Genomic DNA, 25,835 nt, shown 5'->3' with positions numbered 1-25,835 from the left:
GAAAAAAAAAAAAAAAAAAAAAAGAAGAATAGTAAAAAAAAAAAACAAAAAAAAAAAAAAAAAAAAAACAAAAAAAAAAAAAAAGAAAAACCTAGGCCACATAATACGATCCTTTTCTGTCCCTTGATAGACGGCCGATACGTGTCATGATCTAGTAAAATCGCGGTTTTAACTCTAATGCAATAGTGGACCCGGTTCACTGGTCTGACAGCTTTTCATACTATCTTATGCTACCGTAGGATCTGCTTGGAGATTATGGTTCTCGTGGTATGAAGGGCTGGGCACTGGGTCTGCTTTCTGGCATTGCTCGTTTTATCGGCCTGTGCGTGCCGTTTTCTAGTTTTCAGGGAGCAGTTAGCAGCAATCAGAAAGTAGCATCAGAACGCAGACTGGCATGGAGTGCGTAGTGAAGGTGGCTACCGACAGAGTAGGCCCTTCCACAACTTCTGTGTGAAGCAGCGACATCTAGACTGCATTTGCCGGGCTACAGTGGTCCGGACCACGTCACAAACCTCTGTACTGATGGACTAGACAGGGGAATAACAGTTTACAAATGACATCACATCAATTACGTACTGGTAATCGAGAAATGTATTCCACCAAAGCGCAGGTTGCCTAATCTTCAAATAATCATACTTCAATATAAGAAGTACGATAACTTAAGTTAGATATTTACCTGTGCAAAATCGCAAAATATGTCATATGATCCCGTTTTGAATATACAAGGGGTTGCCAGTCTCTACATCTAAGAATGAGTTAGTATTAGTAGAGAATTGTTAGATTGCAAGATTACAACTAGGAGGTTAAATCTTTTTTTGACTCAGCAATGGTTGCCACTCAAGGGATTTCGCTATGTTCGCCGTCAGTTTCCCATAAAAATCCAAACAAATGCCGGGAAGTAATCTTGCGTTCATGACCTGCTTCAGTGCTACCCCTACTTGCTTACACATCTGTTGATTTGTCCCTCGTATCGTAAACTAGACAGGTGGGCACATGCTGTACCCCGTGCATATCTTCTGGAAGCCCACTCTAATGACGGGGGTGAGGCACTCAGACGGCCAGGATTATCCCATGTTTTCCTACAGCCACAAACGAGACCTATACAAACACACTCACAAATCGCTATGTTTGGAAAGACCGAGGAAAAGTGACCCAATCATCAGCGGCTCGGGAAGAATGGGCGAGACCTGGCTACTAAGGTGTTAGACGTATGGTTCATATCTTAAGTATCGTCGCCTCTGGACCCATCGATGGAAACATCGCGTGAGTAGCATTTAGCCTCTTGTGTTGTTCTTGCTTTCCTGAAATTTTCCTCCAAGGCTACTCCCGTCCGCACTCTTATGAGGCCGAAAAAGCAGCAGGAGTTGGCCAATAATTTTGCTTAATGAAGTAACCGGTCGAAAAAAAGACAGGCATCTTCATCATCATCTTTTATAGTATTTTTTAGTCATCTAACAAGTCGAAGGAGGCTGGTTGAGACAGGAGTCGATTAGTCAAGTCAAGAGGTAGCTGTTTTGAAACGTGCTCTACTGCCAAACTACCACACACGCCTGGTCGGGACAAGTCTGGCTTCACCATTCTCTAAATCTGCCAGTTTGAATATCGTTCATAGTGCAGTTGAACAGATAGACATGAAATAGGAGAGGAGGTCACACAAAGCAGATAACGCAGTATTGAAGTCACGTGTGCATAGAAACTTTTTGAATTTCATGTCCACTGATCTGCGCACCAGGTCTGGCGCGCTGCCGTGGACAGTCCCACCCGTCCGTCCGGTCACAGCCAGTGGTGCTGTCAGCCTCACAGGCCGTCATGATCAGAACTGGCGTTTCAGTAGATGCTTTCACTTCAAACGTTTGCAGCAGGTAATTAGGAAATTAAATACCGCTAACCAGAAACATGCACCAATGTGAAACCATGGTGTTCCTTAAGCATGGTTTACTTCATAAGAAAAGTTGCACGGAAGGTTACGCTGTGCAATGCCTATGTGCAAACACGCCAAGCCATACGTGTACCGAACCTGGGGCAAATTATCCATATTTCCCGACGAGGAAAGTTCCTGGATTTGTTAACAGCTCGTGCTCTGTCCAAAGTAGGTGAAAGTAGCCGTGACACATATACGACTATGGTAAATGACGGGGGAGGGCAAGTCTATGCGTGGGTTACAAATACTTCGCAGGTGTTGAGACGTTTTCCCACCTCCCTTGATTGTCAAGTCAATTAACTACTAGGCAGGTTCACGACTCCAGTGGGAGAGGCAGGACTTACGGCCCAAAGCTCGCTCTCAGCACGAGGGCCAAGCCCGTGGGGTGATAGACACAACTTCTCCTGGTCTCTACCCCTTTCTAATTAATTTAAACTTAATTTGTTTTTCTTTTCAGCAGTGAACACACCGTGCCCGCCCGCCCGACCTATGACGGCTCTCCGTACCGTAAATATTGCTGGCACAGCCAAAGCCCCAATTGAAATACTGCTGCGCACAGGTGACCCGAGGTCACCGTGAAGATTAAGGGTGCCCAAAGGTGTTAGGGAAGACGTATGTGGGACCACCCCTGTGACAGTACTATGATATGTGTAACAAAAGCACAGGGAAAGTCTTCTAAATGGATTTGGGGTCCTGAAGCTGACGGATGGATAGAGCCGTAAATCCCCTGTGTAACCAATGCATCGCGAAGCTTAATGTGTGTGTGTTAGTATGTATTCATGTGCGTCGGAGGCTGTAAAATTTGCCGTTGATGTTATCGAGAGAACGGTATTGAATATTTCACGTATGTGCAAGGGGTGAGAAAACGTACACGGTGCCCGTCGCGGAGATGTCTAAAAGGCTATATCGTGATGTATTTGTTGTAATGTACAGCTTCATAGATAGAAACTAGACACATGCGAAATGTCAATGGAAACGGGTAATTTTTTCTCGAGTTATCGGCAATACTTCTGACTTTTAATGGGCACAGCTTTGCATCAGCCCACCAGGCATGCATGCCTCTGAGGCTCAAACTTATTCCAGAACTGACCTAATTTTGTTAGAATTTGATATGATTGATATGATTTGAATCATTATTGACATAATTTCTCGGGCGAAATATGATCAACAGCATAAACAAACATCTAGAAGACATACATCCTGTTTTTAACAAAGTACACATGTACCGTAGTGGTCAACCGACCAGTACACAGTACACAGTACACAGTACACATATACCATATACCGCATTGGTCAGCCCGTAATGGACATCTTCTGTCACCCATATCATCAGTGACACTGACAAAGAGTTCTAACTATTCACAAGGTACAAAAGTAAAAAGTAATATGATGGACGACTTCAATCGTTATTAAAAAACACACATCGACATTTGACAATTGACTATTCTGTATCTGTATCTGTGTCTTTATAGTCGGTATAACCGTACTTCGGCGTAACACACCAGCTACGCAGGCACGCAATTTAATTAGTGATTAAATTTGACAAATTTGGTTGATTTTTTTTTTTTCATGTGGGTTTTCAGATGGTATTACTGTACAAAAGCGCACCGTGTTTGCCTTGTTGCTCTCGGAATAATCGCTTATTTAGTCATCACGTACCGCTTTCAGCTTGCGGCTGATACGGGCTAACATCCATATTTACGCGATGTCTTGTCGTTAGATACACATTCATGTAAAATCAAGTGTTTGCTTATGTTTTAATGACCCCTATGCCAATAAGGTATTACACACATGCTGAGATCCTGGCTAAAACACCCGGATAATCCACATCATTAAACAGCCCAAATGATTGATAATTGAGATAAATGGTTTTCCTTCCCATCTGCATGGAGATGAGAGTTTGTACTGTGTGGGCACCACAATGTCAGCAAAGAAGTTAGGGTCGGGCTTGTTTTCTTTTTCTTTTTAGACATTTCTATTGGGCGTTTTATCTTGTCAGCTTTTCTTATCGTCCGCCCGCCAGAAAATAGAAAGGCCAACAGAAAAGCCTGGGCCTAACCCCTGCTTGAAGAGTAACCACCTAAAAGAGACGCCCGCAATCGGTATGTCCTCACTTGCGGCGCGGGGGTGCAATTACGTACTGTTTATTTTCGCATCCTGTTTGTTTCGGACGCACGTGTCGACGGAAGGGCACACCGTATTGGTGGAGATTGTAGCTGTTTTAAAGGTGTTTTACGTCTTCTTTTATCATAAATCAAATGCACTTATTGTTGCAAAATAAAGTTAGGTGTTCTTTAACGATTTTTCTTTTATAATTCCATAAATGGCCTATAATAGGATGGCGGCAGTAACTTTCTTCACCGCCGAAGTTGTATATTTTGTGGTACGGCGAGGACAGGTGTCGGAAGTATCATCACTCCGTGCTGTAGAACCGGAAGTTTGTGGTTGGTGCTCACGGCGTGTGCTGTGGAGCGTCAAACTTGGAGCTGTGGAACGTCAAAACTGCACACAAGTGGTCTCAGCTGGACACCAAACTACACAGGTCAGCCCACGGATTTGCAGTGGGTGGGAACAGAACTCAATATCCTCACTTTCAAATACATCTGTACACATATTGCACACATCAAGTGCTGCTCAAAAGCAAAAAGGACAACAACAGCAAAAAAAAAAAAAAAAAAAAAAAAAAAAGAAAAGAAAAGAAAGAAAAGAGAGTAAAACTGAGTTGCTTCCAAGCAACCTTAATAAATTGTATGAAGTTGTACGGTCACATATGAACATATTTTCTAGATGTTTCCATGGGAGAGTCTCTCGGATTTCTAATTATCTGTGTGAAGTAAAAAGCAATCAAAATATTTTTTTGGCTACAAAACAGAGAGACATTTCAAATCCGTTATAAATATAACGCTAATTCACCTTTATCCGCGGGGTAACCTATATCCGTTGTATTTAAAAACGGGATATTTTGGGATATCAAGTCGACGGAGGTTGGTTTCAAATTGCAATATTTGCAAAGTATTGCTGTATGCTGTATGAAACCACCATATGTTGACTTGATATCCCTAAATATCTCGATTTTAGATGCAACTGATATAGGTTACCCCACGAATAAAGGTGAACCAGCTTTAACTCGTAGTACTCACAAATTATTTTCCACACTTTCCGGAAAAGTTCAGAAGTTAACGTTAACGGTGGAGCACCAAATCCGTAGTTTTTTTTTAACGGTGGAGCGCAACTACGTCGAGCAATGATGCGTATCAAAAGGAAATCCGTTATGTTAATGTGGTACTTACAAAAGTACCTAACGAACTCATTTATTAGTAGGCATGTCCATCGATGAACCATGACATGAGTCTGAACGGGGAGGTGATTGCCCAAGAGGACGGAGGATGGCTCGGCTAAAAGTTCACCAGTCCCCAACTTCCCATCATGCATTGTAACCAAGATGGCAGCGCCCATGTGTAGACTAGCGAGATTTTGGCTATAACGTTATATCAGATCTTTCTGGTCTCTGTTCTGTTGTAATGACTCTGCAGTTGTAACACTTACTCCAGTGTTGTCCAAAGAACCGCTGTCAACATGGATGAGGCCATCTGCCCGCGCTGTAAGACCACCAAATACCGAAACCCGTCCATGGTGCTGATGGTCAACACTTGTGGACACACGCTGTGAGTGGACTCGTCCTGTCAGATGTCATTATATGCAATACCGTTATCATGTCGTTGACGCAGTTTATGTTTGCACGTACAAAATTTTTATCAAGGTGTGATTATATAATTCTAATTTGGGAAATAAAGTTCCCATCTACAGAAATTCACCCCCCTCCCCACAGTTGTTTGTTTACTTTTTAGAGTAGAGTAGAGACTCATTTGGGTAGACACGTTACTGTAAACCAAGGAGCAAAAACGCAGTGATTTTGCAGTAAGGAGAAAATGGAGTATTCGCAGTGGTTAAAAGGTTGCGATAGCACTATATAAGTAACTAACTGCTGTAGTGATCAGGACACAACAGGCAGATGCCTTCTGGGTTTTCGGAAAACCCTGTCCAGTTTCAGTCTTGTATGCGGTATCAAGGTAGTGATGGTAAAATATGAGTCCTTGACTTGACTTTGAGACATCAGAGGCGAGTAGAAACAGTCTCTTGGTTCCCAAGAATCAAACCCAGGCTGCCAGTTCAGAAACCCAGCACCTTAACCGCTAGGCCAAAAGGTCTGGACCATTTGGACTGGTCAGTTGGTGGCCCTTGAACCCATATTACAACTTGATGCATAGCCAGTCAGAAATGACCTACTAGCAAAACAGCAAGGGTTCTATAACAGACGGACAGAATAGTCATATGTAAAACGATGTTAGTGGGTTCGTCAAGGGCAAACGACATAAACACTGAATTAGATATTACTTTAGCTGGGATTACTCTGGATCAAGTTGATAAATTTAAGTATCTTGGAGTCATAATCGACAACATGTTAAATTGGCATGATCACTTTGATCATCTCAACAAAAAGCTTGCCCAAATAATCGGAATAATGAAGTACCTTAAACACTACCTGGATAGAGAGGCGTTGCTCACAATTTACAAAGCCCTATTTCTCCCACACATACAGTATTGCAGTACTATCTGGGATCAAGGGGGTAAAGGAAGTCTGGATAAACTGCAGAAACTCCAAAATAGAGCTGGCCGCGTGATTTTGGGGTGCGATCATTATACTTCTACATCAAACGTCTTGCGTAGTCTTGGATGGGTCCAAATAGCCGATGTACACAGAAGAAGTAAGGCAACGCTCGTTTTCAAGGCACTTACCGGCATGACCCCTCCCCATCTTACTGCATTGTTCTCCCAACTCTCAGAAATACACACGCACAACACCCGCCTTAGATCACAAGGTGACTCCTGCTCCCTAAAGCCAAATCCGAACACAGAAAGAAGCTTTTTCATACTTAAGGGCGTGCTCTGGACTCCCTTTCGTCCCAATTAAGATCGCGAGAAACACTATCACAGTTTAAAACGTTTATATGATCAGGCCTAACGTACTCTGAATGCATATGATAAGGCCACACCAATTTAATTTCTTGGTTCACGGATTCGCTCGCTCCAATTTTTTGGAAAAAAAAATAAAAATAAAAATTACCACTCAGCAAATTTTCACCATAACTGAAACCATTAACCAAATTTCTGGTGTAGCAAATTGGCCTTTATATTATAAGCTCCTTAAAGTGTGGGTACAGGTGCTGTTACTGTACAGTAATAGTATTTTTGTACTTTTTTCAAGCTGAAAACTTTTTATTCTTTTTGTTTTGGATCAGCCGTTACCTTTACCCCAACCATTTTACAATTTTTCTTTTTATTTTTATTTCGCCCTCTCGCTCCATATTTTTTATGAAAAAATCTGTGAACCAAGAAATTAAATTGGTGTGGCCTAATGGTCTGAAATGTAATCCGTCATGTCTTTTTCTGTTCACATTGGTATGCAAATTCCCATTACTTACTTGATTTCACTTATGATTTGGAGTTATATTAGGATTAACGTTGTACAATTGATTTGCCTTATCTTGTCTTAGTTAAATTGCGTTATTCTTTGTCGATTCTTGCCAAGTTACCAGTTATTTAATTTTATATTGTCATTGATTATTGTTATGTATGTACGGGGTTTCCCCCCAGGGATCTTTGAAAAACGCTGGCCAGGCGACATGTACCCCTGGATAAATAAATAAACAAACAAACAAACATATGTAATGTTACGTGATGTATGATGTAGTGCTTACACAAGGGGGGCAGGCAGAAGGAAGAACAAAAATTTTTCCGGCAGTTTTAAGTTCCCAGTGAAGAGATCACTGTAAAAACTGTAGACATATAATGCCCTTGAACTTAAATGCATTTACAGTACTGGGTTGTTCATGTGTGCATAGTGGACGTATCATACATCCATGGTTTGTCTTTAAGCAAGTACTTTTAAGTCGATTTGTAAATGCTGCAGAAAGTTAAGCAATTTTCTTAAAGGAAACAAAGAACTGTAATATTTGTCGAGACGTGTGTAGGTGACAAGATTGTGTCAAGACATGATCTGCATTAACTGCATGAACATGTAACTTGCTTCCTTCATGCTGCAGATGTGAGAACTGTGTGGAGACACTGTTTGCCCGAGGCTCAGGGACGTGCCCAGAATGTAACATCTCCCTCAGGAGGAACACATTCAGGATACAGCAGTTTGAAGACCCATTCGTCGATAAGGAAGTGGATATCAGGAAAAGAATATTGAAAATGTATTGATAAGTTTCTGAATTTGTCTCTTTACAAATATCAATAACACAAAGTATGAAGGCTGCCATTGTATGTTATTGTTTGTCGCTTGATGCAAAATAAAAACCATTCATTATTATTATTATTATTATAAAGTATACAATATATTTTCTGTAACCACAGAGATCTGACCAGAATTGATACAATGTTAAGGGAAGTTTGAAGGGATGTCAACATGGGCTGAGGTAACTTCTTAATAGGGTACTGGACAAAGGCCTCAGTTAGAGCATCACATCAACTTGTAGCTTGAGTATATCAAAATGTTAGCTAAAGCAATATAGTAATTAACATGAACTATCGATAATGTCAAACTAGGAGCTGCAAATTATGATGATTTGTTGTGATCAAGTATGTATCATGGTATTGTAGATAAGATGATTTGTAGTCATCTATAAATATGTACATGTAATATTGTTAGTACTGTTGACTACTTGATTATAGTCACATAATTTCCCCCCTATTTTCTAGCTACAACAGACAGGAGGAGGAGTTCACAAGTCTCAGGGAATATAATGACTACCTGGAGGAGGTGGAAACTATCAGTAAGCAAAGTCTTGTGTGGCCATTTATTCTGCAGTACATTATCTCTGTCTGTGTTCTTTTCTTCTTCTTCTTCTTTGTGTTAGGTGGCCACCATTATTTTCTCAAGCTTAAGGCACATGTTTTGAGAGATACGAAGATGTAACATTCAATAATTACTGATATTTTGACTGTACCATTCTGTTAATAATGTCCCTTGCATGACTGTGAACTCATGATGTGTCAGATTTGAGTACAAGTTACTACAACTGTTTTTTTCATGTAAATTGTGTCCTTGGTACTGCAGTGCCATCAGACAATTTTTGTCACAATACTGTTTTTTTTTTTACATTTTGCAGTATTCAACCTATCCAACAACATTGATATGGAGCTGACCAAGAAGAAGGTGGAAGAATACCAGAAAAGTAACAAGTCCAATATCCAGAGGAACAGGAGCAAACTGGTGAGCTGCTGTCCTGATCTCATCCCTTCCTTACACATGCTAAACTTTACATCCCTCCATGGTGTGAGTAGTATGGTGTGAGTATGAAGGTGATGTATCATGTGTATCCATTTCCTCCTCTCCCTTCACGTCACTCCAACCACAGATGGCAGGTTATCCCTGTGACATGTGTGGTATGCTCCACCCCCCTCCTCCACCTACCCCTTTACCCTCTATCTCTACAGGTGGCTACTGCTTATCCCTACAAACATCTCTGGTACTCCTTACCCCATGTCGCCACCTCTATTAGCCCAGTCTGAGTGGAGTCATCGGAGATAGCAGGTCCCAGCAGGATGTCAGCTGGAGAGGTCCTCCTGTACACAGCAGGTTGTATGTTTACAAAACATGACCTCTTTTCTCCTCTTCCCTAAATTGGACAGGCAGAATCTGATCTCACATGAAGGAGCGCCCTACATGGAGGCAGTGCGTGTGTTTATTGTACTTGTCATTACAGACAACTTCATCCAGGGAGAGAAAACAACAATTTTATTCTGATAATGGCATGCCAGGACAGGTGTTGGCTGTCTTGCTACATGTATAAGCTGGGCGGAGATCACTCAGGTGTCTGGTGTTTCTCACGACTGATCAGGGTTGGTTGCTAACTTTACATTTGTCGTCAGAAAAGTTTTTGTCCCCTAAATGGGATCACAGAGACACATTTTCTATGGGTTGAAATCACCAAGACTGCATTACCCAACAGTACACGAAGGACCACTTCATATAGTACATTGTATCACAGCTTCTGTTACCACATGGTTCAAGTCACCTTGTGTGACAGTACACAGTAGCCCCCGCCATTGTTGACCACTGCTCAACACCCAGCAAGATGCTGGAATGCCTCAGTGTAAATATTATTGACATGTTCTTATCTTGTCTTAACAACAGATACCATATCCACATGGCCCACTGTTTCTTTACTGACTCATTAGGTTCAACAGTTTTCTTTATCTTGCTTCATTCTTTCCTGTTGTTCTTTTCATGTTCTCCTCTCAATGGATAGTGAGTGAGTGAGTGAGTCTCCTATCACTCAATGTTATACAAATGTAGCACTGTTATAATATACATAGTCTAAGAATTTGCATGTTTTTTTCTTCATTTATTTGTCTTGTAATTTATGTGTGTAACTGTGAAGCATATCACTGACAGACAACAAAGCTCTGATAATGTTACCGGTATCATTGTTGTCACTTTTCATACCCAAAGCTATAGGATACATATCTATGCTTCAGGAGTCCAACACAAACACAAAATTGACATGGAAAATCCCAATGGTTATGAGGGTCTGTCAGTCCCCTTCTGTCAGCAGGTCCTCCTGTTTGTCATCACTTGTTCAGCCTTAAATAAACAAACTTCTGCAGGGGCCTGATTAGGGAGGACAGGTAACTCTGAAGTGACTGTCATCTGTAATAGTAGTTACTTTTTAGCTTGCTCATTCTTGTATCAGAAAGATATTGACCACATGTTTGCATGTACACGTGCCCATCAGTAGCATAGTGGCATCATTAAGTTATGGCTCGTCAAGACTCATTCTAATGCTTCAGCTCTGGTGCTTTCACACCAATTAGGGACTAAGTGAAGACTTAATACTAACACTTATGTGAGTAAGAACCTTCAATGATGCACTTAGAAGTTATATAATTGCACTTAGATACTGGTTCTTACATCACCTTGTAACAATTGTGTGCAATGCTTCAGTATAATCTCACAAGGATTTTATATCAACGTATCAATAATTGTGTAGCTGATTTGGAGACACATTGGTAGGTAGTAAAAACTGCTAGGTCTGCACTGTGGGAATGTTTCTTGCAGATATCACAGGATATGTGGGTAATTCCCTATACTTCCTCCAAGCTTTCATCGGGTACTTTTCACACAAAGAAAAGATCTTGTAAATGTTAGTGTTTGCTGGGCAGCCTGGTATTGGGGCTACAGTATCACCTTTGGTAAACACAGGCCATGCTGTAAACAAACAGTGGGGACCTGTCATTCACATGTTGACTCCAGTCCTGGACAGGCCAACCATAATGACAGGCCTGGACAGGCCATGAACTTGGCCATTTCTTAATCATCTCACTAATGAATCCAAATTCGCTTATCAGTGCCAATTACGGTCATCATCATATACTTGGCGTATACTCTAAACTGTCCACCTGCACAGTGTGGGTAGAGGTGCACTTCATGGTTGCCAAGGTGATGGCTATAAAGTGGCTTTATTCACAATAAAGACATCTAGGCCCATTTTATTACAGGAATGGGGTTACAAGTAAATGGAATGGATATATTCTGTTATGATATATTCTGTTATGTTATTTTATTTATACGTGAGTGTGATTTCAGGCTCTGTGGTGAGTTTTCCTCTTCCTGGGAGTGTGATGTAGTGATGACTTCAGGAGGACTCTGTGAATAGGTTTAACCGTTTGTGGTTTGTTGGTAATTTGTCAGCTGTTCCAGAAGGTATCTTTAGTCCCCGGTGGTGACCCTCAGCTCAGAGCCTCCATCCATCTCCAAACTCAAAGGTTCAAGAAGTTCACGTTTGTTTCCCAGCATGTCTGAGTCTGTTCCTGTTTGGAGCACAGCTCGGTTTGCCCCTCAGCTTCCTGGGATGAAGTGACAAACACATCTCTGGTTTCTGGACTGTAAACTTTTGTCCTTGCCCAGGAAAGCTTTGTTCACTCTTTCAGACCCTTGTAGTTCCTTGTGGCAGTACAAGTAACTTTTCTTTCTGTTTCTGTAACAAAGGCTTGGAGCCATCTTTACCTGTAGTATTATCTGTAACAAGACTACTGCATACGATCATGGCTTATTTTGTGGACTATTTTTTAGCAGCATTATCGCACAATGTAAGCCAGATTCAGGCTCTCTACCAACAGGTGTAAATTGGGAACAAACTTTCAGTCAGGTCTGTTCTATACAACACAAAAGGAAGGAACACACTAATTAGTGTTGGTTAATATCAACATGTAATATTGGAATTCAATATTGCTCTAGTAAAATCTACGCATCATGCTATACTAGTATTTGATATTAAAATCAGGGCAGTCTGGCTATTAAGTGAGCTCTGCCTGCAGTAGGGTTCATTTGGGGTTGTTTGAGTTTGGCTACACATTGCTCCATGTCGTGGCTACACTGTTAGTTCCAGGGTATACAAGGGGATAAAACTCTTACAGACTATTGCACTCTTGAGGCAACTGCTTGAGATGCCATTAAGCAAGAGTTAGTGTAAGCCAGCTTGGCTTATTGGCAGAAATGCCACATACTTATGCCAAATTACACTACAGGATTTGCCAGGTGACTTTCCCTCCCACCCTGTGGTTTCTCTAAGGCCACCACTAAACATTCATTAATGTTAACAGTAACATTTTTTGTCTGTGTGTTTTTTGGGTGACCACCTCTTTTGACTACTACCCCGGTAGTATAGCACAGGAGAGAACCTTGAAAATTGTGGTGTTTTCGTGTCATCCAAACTGGACTGCAACCTCCTCACAATCAGTCCAGGTGAATCAGATCGAATTCGGAAAGTAAAGTGGAAGCCATAATACTTCTGCATGTTTCTGACACTGCCATCCCACCAGCACCACAGGTGCCATGTACCTGTGCAGGTCTGTGCCCTGTGCTGGCCACACTCGCTCCTGTGGTTCTGTTTAAAACCTCTCCATCATGATCACAATGCAGGTCCTATGGTTCACACCCACTCGGCATATACTCTAAACTCTCCACCTACGCAGGGTGAGAGAGGTGAAGTTGATGCTTACCAGAGTCAGGTGAAGATGGTAGAGACACACCTGTGCCTCCATGGTGGGCCCCCTATGTGTGGAGGGGTAGCTAGGAGTGGTGAGGACAGTGGTGACAGACCATTATATTTTGATGTGGCTTGCCACTACATTTGCAGGTAGCTACATACATAATTTTTGTACTGATGTACAAAAGTTGGAATGACAACATAAAGGTCTTAAAGGTACAAATTAGTATTGAATTGTTACCATCCACTTATATTTGATTTACTTAAAACTACTTGCAGTAAAAAAGGAGAAACAGGCTAAACAATATATGTCCATGGAGTCTGATAGGTAACAAATGGACATGTTGATAGTTGGAAAGGTGGTATAGATTTAGCCTCCTTAGCTCATAATACACTTTTGCTGGCCATTTCTATTTGTACTCGGTCACTGATTGCTGGCGTTTTCTGATTGCCGGCCTCCAAGAGCCTGCATGGAAACGGCGCATGAAAGTGATATTAAAAAACGATTAGGGCGATTAACTAGGAGGTACGAATTTCCTGCCTGCCGTGGACGGCTAATAAACTGCACGCATCTCCACCGAACAGAGCGCTGTCACGCCCCGTGTGCACTGACCCGACAATTCTCTAATTTTGTCTCTAAGTCAGGAAAATATGGCATTTTCGCGAACCTAGCGTAAAAAAAAACATCTTTAACCATTCATGATATTTCGGAAAATTCGTCGTACAACGTTTGGAACACCAGCAATGTCACGATGCCAGCAAAAAGGAGTTCCCGGATGTACGGTGGCGGCGCATTGGTTAACAAGCATGCTGTATGCAAATGACCAGATGTCGGCTGGGCTGTGCGTGCCGCCCGAGTTGTAAAATGCTTGCAGCCGACATGCGAATTGTCTCTCACGGAGTTGTGAATTATTCCTAACGTATATGTTAATAGGGCAGATGAATGTCTAATCGTTTTTTAATATTACTTTCATGCGCCGTTTGGATGCAGGCTCTTGGAGGCCGGCAATCAGAAAACGCCAGCGATCAGCGACCGAGTACAAATAGAAATGGCCAGCAAAAGTGTATTATGAGCCCAAAAAAGGTCCCAGAGAGCCTGCTATGGAGGCTAGTATAGATTAACAAAATTTAGAAACCAATTCTTTCTTCTTGAAATTGAGGCATTATACACTTTTACCTTAACTATATACAGTACTGTAGGAAATGAGAGAAGTAAAACCCAAAAGGTGACTAGTAGATCAGAATCTGTGAAAAGAAACTTGTGACTCAGTGTTGAGTCTATTTTGAATCCATTCTTCAGCAAGCCACCTACTAGATTAACAAAATTTAGAAACCAATTCTTTCTTCTTGAAATTGAGGCATTATACACTTTTACCTTAACTATATACAGTACTGTAGGAAATGAGAGAAGTAAAACCCAAAAGGTGACTAGTAGATCAGAATCTGTGAAAAGAAACTTGTGACTCAGTGTTGGGTCTATTTTGAATCCATTCTTCAGCAAGCCACCTACATCTGCCACTTATCCTCCTTGCATGACAAGAGTCAAGCCACCCTTTTTTCAACAGCTTAAGACATAATCTAAGATCGTCTTGGGGAAACAGTCTGGAAAGTTTGAGTTAGGTAATCTGGCATGGCACAAAGACAGCAGTAATTCTAACTGTGACCCATGTGGTATTATTACTTAGCATCACTTGATAGGGGATAAACTCTGCCACCTACGGAAACTCTCACTCCTTGTAAGCAGCGCACGAGTTGCTTTTGTTCTCACACCTCTGCAAACTTGGCCACCGGCAGGGCAGCGACGCAGAGGTGAATTCCTGCGATGAAAGTAGCCGTGGTTCAGCTGTATCGCGTAACATGCCCACCCATTATCCCCAGCCCCTAGGTGTACCCTTACCTGGTAATTTGTAACCCTGCAATTAGTGGTGTTTACCAACATGGGCAAGTTTTCTGCTCTTAGCTGTTGAAAGATCTGACCGCAGACGGGGCCACTCTAAACAGTTTACATAGTGTCACTGGCCCTCTGTAGGCAGTTTTCTTTTTGAATCATTCTATATGTAAGCACTCCAGTTGAATGTAAATATCTAATCCGGGCATTAAAGATTAGATGGACCAAAATAAGCAGGGGCACGATGAAGGTGTGTCTACAGTAATAGATGAGGGTGGTCTCTTATTCTGTGACCCTGAAGAGAAGTAGGATATATAATGGCACAATGTGGGAGTGTTGCCAGCTACAGTTACAGCAGGGTTGGGGCATGACAGGGAGAATTTAGTTCTTCTATTTATTAGGTAAAGGGCTTTGAAACGGTTTGTTTTCACAGATAAGAAAGTTTTTGTTCAACATTCTTGGCCTTATCAGCAATTTGCCACCAACACGTATTTGTGTGATCCCTCTCTGAAATCACTGTTTCAAAATACTGTGGGTGCCCATGAATGTAACCATAATATTTAACACTTAGTGCCGTCAGCGTAGTAGCTGCCACCTACAGTAGACTAAATCAAGGCTTGACATCTTGCACAAGAATTTGGTTGTGATTCGGAAAATGCCTACATTTATTGGTGGAGAGTTACAGAAAGTTGACTTTAGTGTCCTTCTTTATCTACATGTCTCCATTGGGCTGATGTGGGGTAATCTACTGTGTAGACAGAACCATAGCAGCATGTGGAGACACAGTCAGGTCTCTGTAACCAGACTTTATAGGGAATAACGGTATATGTAAATGGACACTCGTTCATACTTTGTTGCTACCCTGGTCATGGTTTTTGTAACCAGTCTTTATGGGGAACTAGGAAAAGCACTTACTGTTAAAGAGCTCATACCCATAGCAAGACAGTATAGAACACTTTCTCCATTTGTATGTGAAGACAGAGAGCACTCAAATATGGTGCAGTAAGGTACAATGACAAATGCTGAGTGATGGCAGGATACCATAAGGGACTAAAGAGTTGAATATGAGTAAGCATCATCTAGGAAGTTTACATTAGTAGAATGCTACTAGTATGGTTGCTGTTTTGTCAATATCCTTCTACAGGAAAAGGTTGATATTGTGTCCAGGAAAATAACAGAAGCATGACATGTTAGTGAATATGTGTCATCTGAGGTGACGTTCCTGTGGTGTTTCCTTAGCCCTTATTAGATTACCCAAAACCTAAACTATAAATCCTTTCCTGTCACTCAAAGTTTTCCCACAGACCTTTTTTAGCCTTAAGTACACTGAAGGGTGTCCAGCCCACTACAGCAGCAGAACATAGAGGACTACTACTAAGCACGCTAAAGTAGGCATTTGGCTACCAATTCTCTATTGATTATGGGATAAGGGAGCAGGTTAAATGATAACAACTTACAAGGGCATGTGCCATACAGTACAACAATGTATATACCACCTCATATTGGTGCTGGCACAGGGAGATGTTTTGAGTCCTGGATGTTGATGCTATAAAGGATTTCTTCCTGGACAAGCTACCAATATATATACTCCAATCTATGATTCCAGCTTGGGTACCAACTCCTCAAGAGTCAAGGTCCTTGCCAAAAACATATCAAGTTTACTCTTCGAACTAAATTGCCAGATTCCCTTTGTCTAATGTTGAAAGTGGTCTTTCTTAGTTGTCTATAAGTGATACATCTAGATGGAAAGCTAGACGGTATCAGGTTGTGTGACTTGTCCAGTGGTGGGAAAGTGATAAATAACATCTTGTCCAAGCCTTCCCCATATGTCACGCTTGGTGTGCTGGGAGTCCGGCGTGACCTTGTTGGTGCCATGAGCCAGACAGAAGTGACAGGAGTTTACGCCTGAGACATTCACACCTGAGCAGTTTACACCTGAGGACAGGAACTTTCATCTACCTGTCCACCAGGTGTTTTGCCTTGTCCAGGTAAGAAGGGGATTGCCGTGTTCGACAATTGCCTTCAAGAGTCCTTCACTCACCTGGCTTGACTGCCCGTGTTTGTTTGAGGTTCAGAACTGGAAACAAATAATCGGGCACCAACAAATACACCCCCACCATTAGGCCAGGAACCCAAGTACTGTAAACACTGGTGAATTCCTGGCACCAGACCATGCCATGTTGGTACACTGACGCCGTGCTGTGTCGGGTAGATATCAACTTCTTGTCTGTATGTAACAATGAGAAGGGTTGAAGTAACTGCCCACAATGCATGCCTTGTTGGTGGACAAAGCAGGGAAAACCTTAACAGGAAAATTGAATATTGATGTCTGTATAGCTGAACATTACCATGCGTTATTGGAAGATGACATGTAGTGTTCATCTAAAAGGGAACAATTCCTGTTATTTTCCTGAGTCTCTAGCAGTGAGGGATACCCCTCGTTTAGTCTGCAGATATCTCTTTCCATATATTCCGCACAGTTTCATGGAAATCAGCACAAAATGGTTTAACTGTTGCTGCAGCATATTTCTGACATCAACCATACTGCACAAAACTACACCCACAGCTTCAGTCAAAGGTAAGCCTTGAAGGTTGACTTGGCCTCAGTCTTCATGGTAGTTGAGCCATACACAAGACTAGTGGCTATCATTGCTCAAGCAGCTCTGCACTAAGTGGCTGTAGGATGTCTTAATAAAGGCAGATTGTTCATGGGAACTTGGCAATGTTTGTGTGAGGAAGTGCTGCTCGGCTGTGGACAAAAGATGGGTGTGAAATCTTGTCAGCATACTGAGTATAAGAAGGACACCTTTGATGGAGTTCTTGTTCTTTGAAGTCAAAATACCCCTTCATCATGTTCAGGGTGGAACAGGGTGGGATTTTTCACCTTGACAGAGATGGATTGTTCACACTGCTGGTAGCACAAGACTGAAGGTAAGGTGTCAGGGAATAAGGTGGTACAGGAAAATGATATAATCATTCTATCTTTGTTTGTAGAAGAATAAAAGTTCAATTCTACCATTTGCTTTTCTTGGAGAACAGAAGCAGTGATTAGGAAACCTAGGAGAAAATAATTTTTTCTGGTTCAAATTTGATATGTGTAAAACAGTAGCTGGGAACTATGAACACAGGCATCACCTGTCTACTGTCCTCTGAACAGGTGGAATTCAAGATTGATGGGCAATTGTCACACTGTCTAACTTTGAATTCAGAGACTATGGGAAATTAGGTGAATGAAAAACCAAATGGTCAGTTTCCTTTTTTCAACGAAATTTCTTCAAAGCTGCAACAAAAATTTAAGAAGAACATTTATTCAACAGACTCTACTTCCTGCTACACTTCTCAGTACAGGACCATTTCTGCTCATGCAGTGGCCATGTGCAAAGGTTAGGCATGTTTGTAGTGACATACCTTTAGCTGTTGGCAAAACTCTTCCCCCAGAATCCCTTGTGTTTAGTACAAAGACAACCATTGGGCAGACTTGGACTGTCCTTTGGAACATAGGCTAGACCACATTTACCTTTGAATTGCTGGCCTTTAATGGTGCAAATTGAAGTGGGTGAAAAGGAACTGAGAGGGTATGCCTGGTGACCACGAAGTACACCAGCACTCCATTCTTGTCAATCAATTGGCAGAGACCACCCGCCAACTGTCTTGTTCTTCTTGTCTTGTTGCCAGGAAGTGCCAGTGATTGTGTAAAGGCTACTTGTTAACAAAATTCACATCTGCTTTGTCCTGAGACTTGTCTGTGTGTATAAGTTTGCCTGTTTTTCTGCCCGTGGTCACCTAAGGCATGTAGTTTGTTTGTTGTTTTCTTTGCCTATGAACCAAAGATTAGAAACGCGTTGCCTTCTTGGATGAGTTGGCAGCTTATACAAAACTAGGAGAGAAAGAGTGTGTCACTTCTAATACTAAATATTTCTTGCCCTACTAAGGAGGATTGATGTTTATGTTATGGTTCTGACTTCAGTGGTTATGCTGATGTACAGCTGCAGGATTCAATCAAATGACATTGATGAAGAACGATGATAATGAAAGCCCTGCCTGTGTGTTTCAGAGTAAGGATGAGGAGCTGATGGAGCAGCTGATTGAGGAGGAGCAGGCGTACCTGCAGCACAGCAGGCAGGAGCTGGTCCAGCAGGAGAGGAGGGAAAAGCAGAGGAAGATGAGACAGAGAGAGGAGCTGTTGGACAACCTGGTAGGTTAGCAGGGGAAGTGATCACAAACTTATTTCCGAGTTGAGTTTGTTAAACACCCTGAAACTCACCTGGCAGCATCTTTTAACAGTTTTTGCCTTGCCGCCAGGCAAGGCTTTACGCCAGCTTTCTTCCTTGGACGGACGGACGGACCTGTTAACCTTGCTCTTCCAAAGACCCTTTCAAAGGCCCTTCCAAATCGCCTTTCTCATGGACAAGTTTGACGGCTCAGGCAGACAATGGTACATCCCTGTTGAATTTTAAACCGTCCATTTTACGTATTTGTTTCTGTTTGCGGTCGGTTCTAAAAGCATTTAATATTTGGTTACATTGAATAAATGAAGCGTTTGTATGGTAAAATTCCAAATTCATTTGGAGTGACATAAAATCAAGTGCATTATCTCGCAACAAGAATTGCATTAGCTATTCATAAAGATGAAACAATTTCCAAATCAGGCTAATAAATTGTATGTGAATATATAAGTAGCCATGACGTCATCAAAACGTTGGAGAGGCCTTCCGAGACCGCAGCAAAACGCTAACGTGAGTTTAGGAGAGCGCCAGCTCAAAACGTCACACGAGAAGTCGCAATAGATAATATTTAGGATCATTTTGTTATATCGCTGTGGCTATTGACACACTGAGTGTGCCTATAGCCTAAACAGGCTATTGACACACCGAGATTCCAGCCAGCCAATCAGAGCTTGTAACATGCCTTTCCCGACATTATTTTGCCAGGCTCTCGTCTCATTACAAACTTTTCACATAAGTAACAGTTGTTTAGACATTTTTCGGAGGATTAGACATTAGAATCTTTGAATCTTGGAATGAACGGACGTATTCAAGTTATGCCTTAGATTTGGATACCTGTTAATACGAGTTGGTACTGTGAATGTTAGCATGGCGTAGTGGTTAGCGTGATTAGTCGCCACACTGCCGACCCCGGTTCGAACCCGCCTACTGAAAGTTTTTTTTTTTTCAATTGTCCTTTTACCTTTTTATAACATCCATTTGATATAAGAATATTTTCGTCATGCGACCAGAACCATGAAAACCCACCTTTGGGACTTTTTGGTCTGCATTTTCAAGAGTGCATGTTTAGGTAACAGTTACGTTTATTTTTTTCAGCCGCAGAATCCACCCGCTACGTTCTTATTTTGGACGGTACACTTATTATTTCTTTTAAATTGGACCAGGGACCCCTGAAATAATAAAATGTGGGGTTTTCCAAGGATAAAAGCTCCTTGGGTTTTCTAACCATAATTCTGCGGTATTTTTGCTCAAAATTCACGCCGTCGAAGCATATATTTCCGCGCCGCTATGTCATCCAAACATATCGGTTGATCTCGCTATGACGCTACAAAGTTCTTTCAAAATAATGAAAGTAAAACAACAACTATAACTTCGCTTCACTTGTGATATCAATTTTGAGGCCGCAAATTCTCCCTAACGGCAGGAATTCGTCGGCAAACACAGCTGAAAACGTGTTCCAACATGGTCACATGCGGTGTTTGCATGGTATTAAATATAGTTAGCTCATTTGCATACTTGTGACTGGCTACATGCGGCCTATACCGTAAACACGTGAAAAAGATCGTATTTTGGGTTGATGATGGGCACAGAATGCCATTTGTATTTTCAGAGTGTTGCCTTTCAAATATAATCGTAAGATTTTCTCATTTTCGTGGTTTCTAGTGTCAAAATTTTAATAATACGTATTTAGCAGACAAGCAAATTATCCTTACTGCACGCCAAGGCACAGCATTTTGCCTTGCCGGGCTTGAAGTGCCGACCTACCTTTTCCTGACGATATTCCTACCACGCGGCAAGGCACAGCTTTTTTAAAAAGATTTCTTGTTTTATATGATATACAAGCAGCAGCAGAGTACAAATATTTGACGAGTCTTACTCCAAAAAAGGATATGCAATTTTAAGTTTTTGTTACAAGACCATCACCAAGTACACATGGATACAGTCTATAACTGACTTAGGAATCATTTGGAGGTACTGGATGTATAACATTTGTGTACGTAATCATAATAGTCATAATAGAGTGAATATTGTAAACATATCCGATACCTCTGCACAGCTTAATAGTGACTCTGTGATGTTTGATTGTGCAGGAGTTCTCAGACTTGCCTGCTGGTCTGGTGTTGGCCAGTCACACAGCCAGACAAGAGGAGGAGATGGAGAAGAAACCTGCACCAACGACTCAGTTCTCCACTGGGATCAGGATAGGGGTGGGTTATGGTGGAGAATGGATATTTGTAGTTTAACCACAAAGCCTCAACACACACATATCTATAGATTTACTGTTGAGTTCCTTGATCAATCTATCGGTCAGAATCAACATACAGGTTAATATCTGTTGTCAAATGCTAGGCCAACCTTTCTTTCCAAAACCGGCCAATTGTTACAAATGGGATTAGTGAAAAGAATTTGAGAAATTTTACTGAAAATTTGTACTATAAATCCATATATTTGATTATTGACGTTATTGCCTACTGAAACCTATGAATTTTAGGTGCAAAATTGAGATAACAACCAGAAACAGTTAGGTCGGGAAGGATGGGACTGTGACTTTAATGTTTTCCCTCTATCTGTTTTGTGTTGTACTGCAGGGAGGGACATCCTTCCTACCTGTCCCAAAGGCAGTGGAGGCAGCCCTGTACCAGTACAGACCAGGCACTGTGGACCTGCTAGGGCCAGAACCACCACAGATTACACTCCTGGAGGAAAATGGGTCAGTCTCTACATCAAATTTTGTAGTGCATTTTGTATTGTATTGTGGCAGATATCCTTGTAGTGGCATAACGTGGTAAATGGTATTAATATCCAACTAGAGTCCAACAGAAAAAAATATATAAACTGATCGAGCATATCTAAATTAGTTTATGAACACTAGTTTTTTGTTATTGCAAATACATGTATCTGTTCTTAAGACCAATCCATAGCTCTGCCCACCTTGGTCAAAATGTAAAAGTGGAAAACAAAAAAATATGACTGCACTGATTAAACAGTTCCTTTAGCATGACATTGAGGTCCAGATATTACACTATCTAACCCGTGGCCCTTACTATGCTGTATCCTCTCCTGTCACAGCTACATGTCCCACATGAGAGACTCGTCCCAGGCCGACATGGCGGGAGGCTATACAACCAAACTGGGCTGCCATCGAGCTCTGCAGGAGGCTTTCTGTGGACTGTACTTTGTACCTCACCTTACAGCCGACAGTGTCGGACAAGAGCAGGACATGGAACTAGAATAGGGGTATGGGGGGAGTCAGCTAGGATACCTGTACGTGGCAGGCAATGCAAGATATCATGTGGTCTGTACCCACGCCAGAGTTGAAGAAGACACTATAAGCATTATCAAAAGTCATGGAGACATGTGGCAGAGTCACAAGGACTGGAACATACCCAGCAATGCTCCTGTTCCTTTTGTGGAGGTCCCTCTGGTGCTGTACATGTATTATAAAAAACATTACGAGTGTATATAAATTTTATTTGTATTCTTCTGCCTCATGACATATTCTGAACTGAGTTTGATGAGAAAGGTAATACATCAGTGCAGGCTGGACTAGTATACGTAGTGAACTGTGGCCATACAATGCATGATGCACAAACACACTGTGTATTGACTTTTTTTATTATATAAAGCAGTTTCATATACATGTACTGCCAATATATTGAACCACAATATGTGGTACATTGTATAAGAAAAGATGCAATGCAAACAAAATGTGTATAATTTTAGTAAATTTTTTGTTTGAATTATTTGTATCATCCTGTTACTGCTGAAAGTACAAAGTTGAAAAGTCACTTGTACATGTAGTCAATATAACAATCAGAATTTGAAACATGCTGAATAATAGTGAATGTGACATAGCAGCAATAACTAGTGGAAGGCCTAATTAAAGCATCTTCCCAGCCAGTGACAGTTTATACAATTATGAACCATAGTCACACAATAAAGAAGCTTAAAATCAATTCAAAATTTCTTACCTTGAAATGCAGAGCTACTGGTATCTCATGATCTGATGAACACCAATCATGTAACATTAGTGCCCTCTAGCAGCTATTCCCATAAATGCAATAATTCATTCTCTGGAGCTTTCCTGATTAGGTATGCAAAATGTATTCTTCAGCCACAAGCCACCGTGTCTTCTCATAATTTAAACATTCGTAGATGTTTCAGTCGGATAAAGTGCAGGTATTTCCTCTTGCTGCTGTCTTGTCTGAAATTCTGCTCCTCACTCAGCAGCAGCCATTCCCTGCGCAGCTGTTCCTTCTCTGTCTCCACGTCCTCTCGGTCTGCTGCAAGATCCTGCTTGTGCTGCAAGGTTTGGGGAGAAAAATAAACAAGCTAGCTGCTTAAAACTGATCAAATGATCAATAGATCGCTTAATGATAATAGCTAATTTGTATGTCTCTGTTCTGTAAGTGTGGTAAAGTGTTGGCCTCTCAATACCTACCAGAATTCAAACTTTTGCCTTTCAGGTTTTAGCACTTCTTTTCCAGAAATAAGAAGAAAAATAAACTGTCTCAAGAATCAAAGCTGTAACACATTAAGTATAGATCTGTGGAGCAACAAAGCATGCTCTATTTAAGGTCTTACTGTTACATTGTCACAGGAGGTACTATAACCCCACTTGAGGGTTAAGTTTTCATATTGTTTGTCCAGTCTTACCTTCGCCAGCTGCCTCCACTGGATCTCCAGCTGATGTTTGTCAGTGGCCATGATGTCCTTCTCCTGAGCAAGCAGATGCTTCTTGTGCTCCAGATCCTGCTGTAGCTGTCTACTGTCTGCCAGCTGGGCCAAGAACACAAACCTAAGTGTTAATTCTAATTTGTCCTCTTAAGAAATCAAATGAATACATTTGCATCATTCTTCTACGTTAGAGATAGAATTCTAGTTCTCTATTAGCAAACACAGGACAATTGATCTGTATCTGCATACACTTGTTTGTTGTCCCAAGAAATAAGTTTACAATGTAAAAAAAAAACAATGTTGTTCTGAAGACATGAAAAGTGAATCCATTGATTTAGGTTACAATGGCAGTCTCTATTACCTTCTGCCTGTCCCTCTGCACCTGATGTTGCAGGGCGGACAGTTTTTCCCTCTCGTACTGTTTGTCATACTCGAATGCTGATCGATCCTGCTGCAACCTGAGCCACTCCTCCTGCACCTTGCTGTCTTGTTTCATAGTTGTCTGCCATTCTGACTTCAGCTGTTCCTTTTCCGGTGTTCCCATCCTGTCATGTGGGTTGCCCCTATCTGAGATGACTCTTGAGTCTGTACTGCGGTCAGCTGGGCTTGTAACTGCTTTACTGGTCTCTGCATCTGCTGGATTTGCATGCCATTTTGGTGCAGATTGTTCTGATTGATTGACAGCAGGGCAATCTGCAGAAGCTAGCCTCCCTCTTGTCACCTCTGGAACTTGTGGCTTGATGTTGGCCCCAAGGTTTGACATTTCATGCTGTTTGTGTGCCTGATGTCCTGCCCCCTTCTGCACCACAGTTGTCTCCTGCACCAATCTTACAGGCAGGTTGTACCTGGCACCAAAGCTGTCCCTCACCACCACTCCCTCTTGTTTTTGCTGGTTGGGTGGCTTGGAGACCACAGGGGGACTTGTTTTCTTGTTTATGTAATCTGCAAATAAATATCAAGTAAGACACGTTTTCAACAAACAGGGACAAAGATAAAGCAACTTTAATATTAATGATATTAAAGGTAATATTCACATACTGTTATGTTGTAATAAATCTGTATGTTTTGTCCAAGGCTGGATTTTCAGTCTCTCAGTCCATGTTGGACAAGGAAGCCATAAGATAAGCTATAACGTACATTAACGTTACTCTAAAAGGCAAATGTAAGTATGAGGCATAAAAGGGGAACACATAACTATCCTTATCCCTAAGAGTGATGGACAAAGCAGGTAAAACATGGTTTTTCTACACACCCATCAGTGCAGGTGTCATCCAGGAGATCATCAGGCCAGTGATGGTTCTGATTGGCAGGTGTGGTGCCATGCCCACCTGTTGGTTCTCCGAGGTGTCCCACATTGAATGCAACAGGCAGGGCATAGGGGGGATTGTTGACGTCGTTCATGGCTGTCTGTCAATGGATGAATCTACAAGAACAGAGCTAAAATACATATTAAGGGAAATTGTGGCAAAGTGAAATATGAAGAATAGAACTTTTAAAAAAGTGTCTGATCTGCTGATGTCTGTGATTTCGATGCACACAAAAAAGACCCTGATGAATAACATGAAATCATTAACTGCATGCACCAAACATACTGAGACTACTTCAAAATGGCAGATTGACAGCACTGGTCTGCTTGTTACCCCTCGAAGAGTCTTGCATATCCAGACAACACAAAACCTAGCACCTCTGACCTAACACCTCACCCATGATATGTTGTTAGTTCTTGATTATGTCATTGTTGTGTAGCGTTATGATTTGTATTGTATATGTATGTATGTGGTCACGATATCAGCATGCTGCCTATGTGTCCACATTGTATTGCCCTTGTTGCAATTTGAATAAATAAATAAATAACACCTCACCCAAAACATTGACACATGCGTCATCACGACCAATTGTCGTGTAGCTGTCTAAACAACCGTGAAACATTTTTACTCACAAACCTTTTGTAAGTAAAAAAAGGTCATCCTAGATAATGTTGTGGGATTGAAGCAAGGCTGTACATCCCCTCTTGGCATCAAGCTACATTTATTGACCGATTAGGAGCTACTTTCTGGTGAGTTCGGTAT

The 25,835-nt window shown here is 41.5% G+C and overlaps 2 protein-coding genes across 4 annotated transcripts; one reads left to right on the top strand and one right to left on the bottom strand.

The window, feature by feature from the left end:
• Positions 1-5,328: 5,328 nt before the first annotated feature.
• LOC118415800 (CDK-activating kinase assembly factor MAT1-like) lies at positions 5,329-23,033 on the top strand. The gene is made up of 8 exons (XM_035820630.1): positions 5,329-5,586; positions 8,026-8,178; positions 8,684-8,757; positions 9,094-9,197; positions 18,918-19,058; positions 21,180-21,296; positions 21,678-21,799; positions 22,159-23,033. Exons 1-8 carry the CDS (start codon positions 5,498-5,500, stop codon positions 22,322-22,324), a joined length of 966 nt encoding a protein of 321 aa, XP_035676523.1. The 5' UTR covers positions 5,329-5,497; the 3' UTR covers positions 22,325-23,033.
• Positions 22,802-25,834, bottom strand: LOC118415781. 3 transcript variants are annotated; one of them, XM_035820618.1, is made up of 6 exons: positions 25,624-25,822; positions 25,392-25,464; positions 25,019-25,189; positions 24,128-24,708; positions 23,746-23,868; positions 22,802-23,391 (listed from the first exon to the last, which is right to left on the bottom strand). In XM_035820618.1, exons 3-6 carry the CDS (start codon positions 25,140-25,142, stop codon positions 23,224-23,226), a joined length of 996 nt encoding a protein of 331 aa, XP_035676511.1. In that variant the 5' UTR covers positions 25,143-25,189; positions 25,392-25,464; positions 25,624-25,822; the 3' UTR covers positions 22,802-23,223. The 3 variants fall into 3 exon arrangements, with proteins under 3 accessions (XP_035676511.1, XP_035676494.1, XP_035676502.1); XM_035820601.1 differs by lacking the exon at positions 25,392-25,464 and having other exon boundaries at positions 25,710-25,834; XM_035820609.1 differs by lacking the exon at positions 25,392-25,464 and having other exon boundaries at positions 25,019-25,203; positions 25,710-25,830.
• Between the last annotated feature and the right edge of the window lies 1 nt (position 25,835).

This window comes from Branchiostoma floridae, chromosome 1 (assembly GCF_000003815.2).
Source record: "Branchiostoma floridae strain S238N-H82 chromosome 1, Bfl_VNyyK, whole genome shotgun sequence".
NCBI lineage: Eukaryota > Metazoa > Chordata > Leptocardii > Amphioxiformes > Branchiostomatidae > Branchiostoma > Branchiostoma floridae.
Note: the sequence above shows the minus strand (reverse complement) of the source record. Positions and strands in the feature narration are given on the sequence as shown.

What these genes read in the sequence shown, in the direction of transcription:
- LOC118415800 (XM_035820630.1), top strand. Translation starts at nt 5,498, where the DNA reads ATGGATGAGGCCATCTGCCCGCGCTGTAAGACCACCAAATACCGAAAC. An exon ending in AGAGGAACAGGAGCAAACTG is followed by an intron (nt 9,198 to 18,917) that starts GTGAGCTGCTGT and finishes TGTGTGTTTCAG; the next exon opens with AGTAAGGATGAGGAGCTGAT. An exon ending in CCACTGGGATCAGGATAGGG is followed by an intron (nt 21,297 to 21,677) that starts GTGGGTTATGGT and finishes GTTGTACTGCAG; the next exon opens with GGAGGGACATCCTTCCTACC.
- LOC118415781 (XM_035820601.1), bottom strand. Translation starts at nt 25,142, where the DNA reads ATGCCCTGCCTGTTGCATTCAATGTGGGACACCTCGGAGAACCAACAG. An exon ending in GATGACACCTGCACTGATGG is followed by an intron (nt 24,709 to 25,018) that starts GTGTGTAGAAAA and finishes ATTTATTTGCAG; the next exon opens with ATTACATAAACAAGAAAACA. An exon ending in AGTGGAGGCAGCTGGCGAAG is followed by an intron (nt 23,392 to 23,745) that starts GTAAGACTGGAC and finishes CAAACCTTGCAG; the next exon opens with CACAAGCAGGATCTTGCAGC.